The sequence below is a fragment of the Acanthochromis polyacanthus genome, chromosome 19, assembly GCF_021347895.1.
Source record: "Acanthochromis polyacanthus isolate Apoly-LR-REF ecotype Palm Island chromosome 19, KAUST_Apoly_ChrSc, whole genome shotgun sequence".
Lineage (NCBI taxonomy): Eukaryota > Metazoa > Chordata > Actinopteri > Pomacentridae > Acanthochromis > Acanthochromis polyacanthus.
The window spans coordinates 14749629-14759570 of NC_067131.1; the positions used below are offsets into that span (position 1 = coordinate 14749629).

At 43.5% G+C, this 9942-nt stretch overlaps 1 protein-coding gene across 1 annotated transcript; it reads left to right on the plus strand.

Annotated features, from left to right (window-relative positions):
* The first annotated feature begins 1451 nt into the window (after window positions 1–1451).
* Window positions 1452–6715, plus strand: metrn (meteorin, glial cell differentiation regulator). The gene is made up of 4 exons (XM_022190841.2): window positions 1452–1789; window positions 2553–2986; window positions 4268–4327; window positions 4956–6715. The coding sequence occupies exons 1-4, from the start codon at window positions 1683–1685 to the stop codon at window positions 5267–5269; spliced, it is 915 nt and encodes a 304-aa protein (XP_022046533.1). The 5' UTR covers window positions 1452–1682; the 3' UTR covers window positions 5270–6715.
* The last annotated feature ends 3227 nt before the right edge of the window (window positions 6716–9942 follow it).

Below are 9942 nucleotides of genomic sequence, written 5' to 3' on the forward strand. Positions count from 1 at the left end.
TTTAATCTAATGTTCAAAGAATGTCTTTTTACCAGCTAGTGACACTTTTGCCCAACTAGTTCCAACAGAAGCCTTACTAGTGAATCTGAGCGCCGCACTAGCTGCCAAAATCCCAACTGGTCAGCTTTTTGATGCACTCGGGGCCCTCTGGACACAATTAACAAGCTGAAAGTCTCACCAGTTAATTAGTGAGCGGAAGAAGGACTTTCCTTTTCAGACTCTGCACACATCTGAGCCCCGTGAAGGTCAAACAATAGGCAAAATACATTCCTATTGAGCCCCTAAGGTGCCACGGAGAAAAAATAATAATAAAACGGACTTATTACTTATTCATACTTATACTTATTCGTGCGCACGGGATATTAAAACGTGTGCACGAGATACTAAAACGTGCGCACGTTTTATCTTAAAACATGCGCACAATATATTAAAACGTATGCACGTTTTATTTATTTTTTCCTCCGTGGCACCTTAGGGGCTCCGTACATCCCTGAGAGAAGAGAGGACTCTAAATGTACCACAATAAATGTCCCTGCTTCTTTGTGATAGAACAAATATGTCTCAGTTTTTCAGGCATTTTGTTTTCAAGTCTTAACATAATGTTCCAGTGAGGTTGAAGGTTAACAAAGATAAAACTTTTTAACATTCACAGGATGTTTGGAGGAGACTGTCAGATTGTGATCACGAAAGATTCGCAGTAAAACATTCTAATAATGTCTTCAAGATGGGATCAGCAAAATTTTTCAGATGAAGTGTTGTTCTAATGTGGCAAAAATCAACAAAAGTTTTCAGTGCAATATTCGCATGATGTTTTGGGGATGTAGTTGAGGTAACACGTAGTAGAACATTCTTCCATAAAATGATCTCGCAATGTTTCATAACAAAAGAAGAATGCTCTCAATGCAACATTTGGCAACTATTTCAAGCAAAATATCGACTTTGGAGAACTTCATTCTGCCTTTAAGAAAAAAACATTCTGAGATCTAAATTTAAAAAAAAAAAAAACGTTGTTAGAACTTTCAGGAAACTTTCTCAGAATGTTTTTAGAAGCCACACCTAATCTGAAAACCAATGCAGATTGCACAAAAGTGATTTAAAAGCATGCATATACACTTTAAATCGACTTTGGAGAGCATATTCATTGATTCTGAAATTTAACTGGGGTAGAATAAAATGGGGAAAAAACATGTTAAACTTCGTTTTTTAGTCACAGGAGTCCCTTCATGTCTGAATGGGGGTCTTTAAACTGCAACACTTTCTGTAAACCCCTTCAGCATGCAGGTTAATTTGTATTTTCTCTGCAGACACGTCCAACACAATGGTCCATCCCTGCATACAGTTAGAGGTCCTGCGCTCAGACGTCCCTCCCCCTCCGCTGTGTGAGTGGTTTAAAGTTTCACTCGTCGGGCCCTGATTGGTCCGCGAAGTTTTTCTGAGGAGGAATAACTTCAGAGCTCTGAGCCTGTTTGACGCACAGCAGCTCTGAGAGCGACTTCAGCTGGATTGTCTGATCGATCACATCAGGGTGAGAGGAGGCAAAGTGATGGAGGCTGTCAGAAGCAGAATGTTAGTGGTTTTATAGCGGAACTTTACGCACCAAGGTTTAGGACATCGCAGCTTTGGAATTATAATTTTTCTCATATACGTATATATATATTTAAACTTCTCACCCACTGTCGAAAATGCCTGGCTTCGGAGTTTGGATTAACGCAATTTGGATTTTACTTTTTGCCATTTTTGACGTGTCTCTGTCCAACTATTCCGAAGATCAGTGCAGCTGGAGAGGAAGGCAAGTATTTTATATTCCATCTGTCATGTTTTGGTTTGGTGGGAAGATGATGCAAAGTTGCCTCTCAGAGATGCTACGGGTGGAGAAAGAGAGAGTGGCTGCGTCCTTGAAAGCAACATGTTGAGACTTGCCATTAGGGCGCAATTAAAATGTTTGCGCCGCTGGGCTGTCTGCAGGAGGTATGGAGGGTCCAGACAGACAGGAGACTGGAGGATTAATTCAGCTGCATGGAGAAAACACTGTGGATGCAGTCGCTAGAGGCTATTTTGTTTCATTTTGGATGCACTGTAAAAAAAAATAAAAAAAATAACTATATTACATTTTTAACTTTATTTGCTGAAAATGTGGCCCTAAAGATGGAATGAGGGGCCCTTTGCACTGGCAGATCGCCAGTAGGTGGCGCCTTCTCTGAGTTTGCTCATCTGCAAAAACTGTTTTCTTAAAGCTGTCAAGATTTAAGAGTTATTTGTCACATGATCATATATTATGTGCAATGACATCCAAAGTCTTCTCAAGGTTGTGCAATAACATTAAGATATAAAAAGGACAAATCTTTAAAAAAAAAAAGGACAATATGGGGGAAAAAAGTCGCAATGTCAAGAGTGTCACTTTGTGTTTCCACTCATTTCTGCTGAAAATGTTGGCTTTGTTTGCAGAGATCACACGCAACCCAGCTGGAGTGAAGTGCAGTTGTTTTAGGAAAGTTTGGGATTTGGCCCAAACTCTCTCTGACTTTGCTTCCTCTCTTCCTTCCCTCCCTCAGTGGTTTGTCCCAGCAGCAGGGCAGCGTGGAGCAGATCTCCCTCCACTGCTCCGAGGGCACCCTGGACTGGCTGTATCCCAAAGGAGCCCTGCGCCTCACCCTGTCGCCCCGGCTGCCCTCGGTGGCCGTGGGTCCCAGCGGTAGCAGCTCGGGCCTAATCACGGCCTGCGTCAAGCCCTCGGAGCAGTTCCACGGAGCCCAGCTCTACCTGGAGAGGGACGGCGTCCTGGAGCTGCTGGTGGGGGACCGGCTGGAGTCGTCCCCCCCGCCGAGGGTGCGCTGCTTCAGCCGGCTGCCTGGCGAGAGGGTGGCCCTGTTCCTGCAAGCGACGCCTCACCAGGACATCAGCAGGAGGATCGCAAGCTTCCGCTATGAGCTGAGAGGGGATTGGACGGCTCGGTTGTCTCTGGACTCCAGCCCAATCAGCAGTGAAGGTGAGTCAGTCAGGCATGTTGGTTTATCGCTAAGTTCACAACTTTTATGTCATAGCCGCCACTTTACACCATAATTCAACCCCCTTCCTGTAAAGTTTGCAAGGTTTTGACCCACCCATAATGATATTATAGCCCATAAAGTCCTCTCTGCCGATGATTCATAATTCAGAACAGGCCTCTGTGGGCTGCCTGGACTTTCCATGGCTCATGCAGAGTGCACAGAGAAGGAAGTGGCCAAACTTTCCCCCAGAGGCGTGCTGGTTGTGGAGTAGCTGTGGAGAGGGGAGGAGGGGCACAAAAGCACAGTATGTGGGGCTTTCTCCAGAGTCCAGAGCCCTTTGAATGGGTGCCGCATGAGTATTCTGGGATTACTGCCGTCTCCTAGGCGACAGGGAGGCCTCTGCCCAGCTGAGATGCTCCCCTCTTTTGTTGAGCTGCCTCTCTGTGGGGAGACTTGTCTGTAGGAGTTTACTCCCCCCTCCTCCCCTACATCTTTCTCTCTCTCTCCCACACACACACACACACACACACACTGATTAGGTTTTGGAAGGGGGTTCGCTGTGGACTAAGAGAGGAAGGAATCTCATTTATCAAGAGGTTTTCACTAAGGAGGAGAATGTGTGGGGTGGGCAAGAGAGGGGCCTCCGAAGAACCACAAGGAGAACTTTAAAAAATGCCAAGGCTTTTTTTTTGTCCAGCCACAGCTCAGTCAGTGCAGACAGCCAGAACTATGCTACTGTGGGTTTAATCTTTTTTCTTTATATATGCATGAAAAAAGTAAGGTGCACTGGATTTTTTTTCTCCAGAAAATGTGCAGAAACTCAAAAAGGATAGCAGTTTTTTCTGAGAAATGGATTTCCTTTAACCATCTTTGAAGTCCTCCCCCACTCCTTCTCTTTAGCCCAAGTCTCGGCTTTGATGAGGTGTGACTGTCGACACCCTGGAAGGCTTTAGGAGGGGTGGGGGGGCTAATTTGGCCTTTAAATTGTCTGGCATTGGAGAGCCTCACACCTTAAAGCTCCTCCGGTCCTCCTCCGCCAACTGTAAAAGTAGCAGCTGTCTGTTAGAACGCAGTGGTTGGTCTCTCCTTTGTTGCTCGCTTTTGCACAGAACACAAGGTCTAAACTCACATTCCTGTGCATGTGATCTGGAAATGCGGTCTTTGATTTCCAGTGTATTAGCATATAGGTGTTTTTTCTTTCCTCCCGGCAGATTAGAGTCTTGTGAGGTCACCAACTGACTCTCCTTCCTTCCTTTTTTTCTTCCTTCTCGTCTCTCCAGATGCCTGCAGACCCTGCAACAACACCGAGATCCTGATGGCTGTTTGCACCAGCGACTTTGGTGAGTTTCAAGTTGCCGATCTGACGTGGAAAAACTACAAATCCGAGAATAAAAATCAGCAAGCCCACCCCCCTCGAATTCACCCAAGATTAAGCCCGTCCAACAAATGCCAAGAAGTCCTTGAAGCAAAGCCATAGAGTTCAGTGATTTCTTGTCGGGATCTTGAAAATCGGTTGTGTCGAATTGGTTTAAAGGCAGGACATCCCTGTGCTTCCACATCCACCCCTCTAAAAAGTGCAAAGGTTAAAGGTGAAACAGCAGATCTCCACACCCCCCCAACACACAACCCACAGAAACCCCCTACTGGAGGCACTGTAGTGGACTAATCCTAACATCAACCCCCCCAGAGAAGAAGCAGTGGACTAATCTGCAGGCCTCTGATTGAGCTGTAACAGCACTGAGGAAAAGTTCAGCTGGCAACAAAAGTTAGACGGATTAGTGAGCAGGCCAGGGTCTCCTTGGGGTAGAGCACAAAGAAGCACATCTGAACCGTGGGTGAAAGAGAGCAATTTGCATTTGCATGATGCGAAAAGTACAGCAAAATGTTTCTCCTTTGCTTTGACTTAAAGTAAAGGAATGTGTTGCAGAATACAGTGGAAGTGAACCTGAATGTTTGTTTTGTCCACAGTGGTGCGAGGGAACATCCGCTCAGTGGATGAAGACGAGAACCTGCGGGCAGCAGTGATAAAGGTCAGCGCCACCCGAGTGTTTCGTCAGAAGTACGCCCTGTTCACCAGTAACAGTCGCCTGAGCAGCCGAGGCGAGATCAGGACTCTGCTCCAGTGTGGCGTCAAACCGGGACCCGGCAGCTTCCTCTTCACCGGCCGAGTCCACTTTGGCGAGGCCTGGCTGGGCTGCGCTCCCCGATATAAGGACTTCCAGAGGGCCTACACGATAGCCAAAGCAGCCCAGCAGATACCCTGTGAACTGCCCGTAGACTGAGACAAAAACTCTGCAGCAAGCTTGTCTACCCACCAGAATGGAAGCCGCGCTGAAAGTTGGGCCAAACTCAGCCCTATTTCAGGAAGAAGCCTCGATGTGCACATGTTGGCACTGAACCACCAACGGCTGAGGAGTGAAATGGAATCCTTCCAACGCCATTTCAGTGCAATACGCAGTCGCCTGGTCCGGAAAAGACCCGGTGATGTCCTGACACAAGGGGACGATTTTACAAACAGAGATGCCACAAAGCTGGTAAAATTATCGAAAAGCTTTCCATTGGGGACACATTGAGTTAAAGCCATTAATTCAGGCCTACTGAGAGTCATTGAAGCTCAGGAAAATTAATGAAAAGTTCTTTAGAAAGCTTGTTATGCTGTTGAGGACACACTTAAGGCGGGTGTTGCTGTGGGTCTAAGATTTCAAAATGTCTACCTTTCTTCCACAGACAATGCCGGGACAGTGATGTTTAGCCTTCAGTGTTACTATTATCAAGGAGATTATATAAAATCCTCACTTAAGGAAATGTTAAAAAATATTTGCACTGATAAAGGTAAAGGGATTGATCTGGAAAAAGTGTGATGCTGCAAGCACTGAAAACCAAATAAAAAGCAACTATATGTAGCATAGTGGAGCGACTGAGAATTTAATATATGTACAGATGATGTGAGCACGTACAGTAGGAACGCAAAGGTGAGGCTACGTGAGCAGCTTTCACACCTCGATCCAGTGCTGAGAGCACTTTCATATTCTAGCCACTCGGAGATTTCACTTCCGTTGGGACATGCAGGCCTTTAAAGGCGCTGTATTGAGAGAGTTTTTGAAAGATAAATATGTTTAATTTCTGTAGCATGAAATATTTCTGCAAAATTCTAACTAATTGGAGTAAATTTAAATAAAAAGAATATTTAAAAGTGAGTTCAGATGCAGGGGTCTTGCCAAAGCAGTTACTAAGCTGGTTGTTGCTAAATCCGCTCTTTGTTGTCATATGTTGATGAGAAATATAAAAGATATTCAACTGTATATAATCAGCAATGTTCAAAAAGACAACAGCCTTTCATAATTTAAGTCCATTGGGCTTTTATGATATTAAGGTGGACTTAAAAAACAGATTTTGGTGGAAAAACATCCACTTGGACAAGGCTAGCTCAACAGAAAACAAAATATGCATTTAATGTATAAATCCCTGCTCTGTAAAGTGATCCATATCTAATGTGCACTATATCAGCAAGGAGAAGGGGTTCATACCAAATTACATAATGTGCTGAATATGTCTTAAATGCGTACACTGCCATTTTGCTGTTTGCTTTGTGAATTGATGTTAATATCAATGTGAATGTAAATATGTTAATAAGAAATTCTAGAAGGAAAAGAATTGGAAAAATACATTGTCAGTATTGTGAATTATTTTTATGTTTGTCTGTTATTAAAATATTCCCTACAAGAAAACGCACTGTTTCTGGATGTATTTATTTCTTCTTTTTATCTTCAAACTGATTCTTTAAGGCTTTCTAACCCAACAAAGCAGTTTCATGCTCCATAATCCTGCTATCTCATGCATCAACTCTGTTTAGCCTACATTTACAGGGTTTCTTCCATGGTTAGCATTTTCTCAGACATAAGTCACTTCAAGTGCTAATGAATCAGATTCCTGAAAGTGCAGAACAAATGCTTTGCCTGAGAGCGAGAGGGCCTAAAAGGAGGAGAGATTTAAGGACTGTTTTAGGAGCCTGAGGGCGTTTGACAGGGAAGGAGGTAGAAAACAGAGGTTGGAATTCTGTTGTCCTCGGCCTCCCGTTTTCAGGATTCAGGAAGCAATAAATTGCCATTAAGGGAGCGGCGTGGCAGACTGGACTGAGCCGAGGTGCCACACAGTCGCTCGCTTTATCCTGACCACGTGTGCAGGAGGACACAATCAAACCCAAGTCTTTTCCGCTCTGCAGCCTTCGATCTTGATTTGGTCTATGGCATCATAGCTGGCGAGTTTCCAGGTATTTTCTTTATGTCAGGTAAATTTAATCGCAGTGGAAAAGACGATAAAAGTAAAGACAGACATTTGACAAGAAAGTGCTCCATGACAACATTTCCAACTAGCAAGACAGCACAAATGAGCCTCATCACAGCTGTCAGGATACTTTAATGTTGCTCTAAAACACTAATCTGATCACCGAAGTCAAACTTTTCTGTACAATCAAGTATTTTATTATAGAGATTTTTTATTTTCAGCCTTACAGAAGCAATGAGGTGTGTGGGGATGCTTCCCACAACACATAATCTTTGTAATATTTAAATTAAAACACAAATTAGGTCACAAGTAGCCTATGAAAACATGTCCTATCATTTTAGTGTAAACTGGGGCAGTTACATAATTATCAGATGGCTATAAACAGACTTCTTAGTGTTATTTCACAGCTACTTAGACAGCAGATTTGTTCTGATTATTATTTGTTGTTAATAGAAGATGTGGTAATCTGACTGCAACACTCTGAATTACATGAACAACAAATAATCATAACACATTTCCGGAAAGTAGAGTTATTGCCCACCACAAAGACCAGCCTACAACACACTAAGCAGGTCTCGAGGTCGACTGAAGTTGTCACAAAAAGCAGCAACTTAAAAGAAGATGCTTTAATCCGCCCAACATGCCTCATAGGTCTCCACAAAGTGCGATCATCACCTGATTCTCACCTCCTGTCCTGAGTTGCATCGCCATACTGTGTCATCTTCACAGGCTTTTGTTTCCATGCTTCTTTTTCTTTTTGGTACATCTTGTGATCTGAATGTTGAGGCCGACAGAATGGCTCCTGGAGGACTCACAAAATGTTTTTTTTTAATCAAAGCTTCTTTTCAGACTTCACATGCTATCATCAGTGCAGTTAATTAAATAGTGAGTGTCATATTTTCGCTTCTATGGCTGTATATTTCAGCATACCAATAAATAAAGATGAAAATAATTGAAAAATGGTCAGCAACTTTTTAAACAATCCAGAAGAAGAGATGCAGATGCATAAATACATTGTCAGTGTTGGAAATTATAATCAAATGTATGTTCATACAGGCTATTTTCACATGAATTTCCAACAACAATAATATACTTATGCATCCGCATCTCTTCTCCTGGATTATTTAAAGAGTTGCTGACCCAAATTATTATTCTACGAGATGTAAGAACAAGTATTAATAACCTGTAAGATATACAAATCTCACTACATATGATTATATCTCTGTAAATCATTAGAAATAAGACTAATTCCAAGGCACACAGTTTGAAAACCACTGGTCTGGGTTTACTGCACTCATATTTATACGGAACGTCGGTGAAGCACAGAAAGAAAGTGGGACGACCTGACTTCACATTTAGATTAATTTTCCCCTGAAGTAACTTGAAGAGGGTGCCTCACCGTATCCGACGCTGAGAAGCTCGTCCACGCCTTCATCTCCTCCAGGCTGGACTACTGCAAAGCCCTCCTCATTGGGATCCCCAGGAAAAGTCTACACAAGCCCCAACTGATTCAGAACAGCGCTGCTCAGATCCTATTTAGAGTCAGAAAACATAAACATATCACCCCAATATGGGGCTGCACAGTGACGTAGTGGTTAGCACTTTAGCCTTGCAGCAAGAAGATCCCCGGTTCAAATCCCGGGGTGGGCCTGGGATCTTTCTTCATGGAGTTTGCATGTTCTCCCTGTGCATGCGTGGGTTTTCTCCAGGCACTCCGGCTTCCTCAGTCCTCCTTCCACAGTCCAAAAATATGCTGAGGTTAATTGAGTACTCTAAATTCCCTGTAGGTGTGAGTGTGAGTGTTCGTCTGTATATGTAGCCCTGCGACAGACTGGCAACCTATCCAGGGTGTCCCCTGCCTTCGCCCGAGTCAGCTGTGATAGGCTCCAGCACCCCCCGCGACCCTAGTGAGGATAAAGCAGTGTATAGAGAATGAATGGATGGATGGATGGATCACCCCAATACTCTTTACTGGCTTCCCATCATTGCCAGAATAAATTATAAAGTTGCTCTCATCACTCATCAGTGCATTTGTGGAAATGTGCACCATACCTCAAAGAAGTCCTCACTCAGCAAACCCCAACGCAGGACGCAGGCTCTGCGAAGCAACACCTCCTAAACCCTCCCAGAACCAAACTCCATACTTGCTGCACCACACCTTTTTGAAGAAGCTTTTAGCTTAATTTAAGAACTCCTTTTTAAAATTGTCATTTTCTGTGTTTGTACTGTTCCTTTTTACTGTGTCGTTGTTCAGATTTCTTGAAATGAAAAATGTTGTATAAATAAAACGTGTTATTATTATTATGACGAGAAAATATTTCTGGGCTGGGATGTGTTTTAAAGATCCTTCTGTGATATATCGCAGAAGACTGGCCACCCTTTTCTCTTCACTCTTCACCCACAAATCAGTAACACACTTTGTTGTTTCTGACCCACAATCTTACTAGAAATATGTACAGTCTTCGTAAGTTCCTTCTTATTAATGGCGAGCATCACGGAAGCCAAAAGTTGAAAATACTCCTCTTGAATGAACAATATGGCAAATCCGTTACCTGCCACGGCTGACATGTTCTGCTCCAACAGACCAGGAGCTTCATGGTACATATAATTCAGACGTGCCAACATTACTGAACCACTACGATAAATTCACCACCTGTTTCTCCTCCTTTCA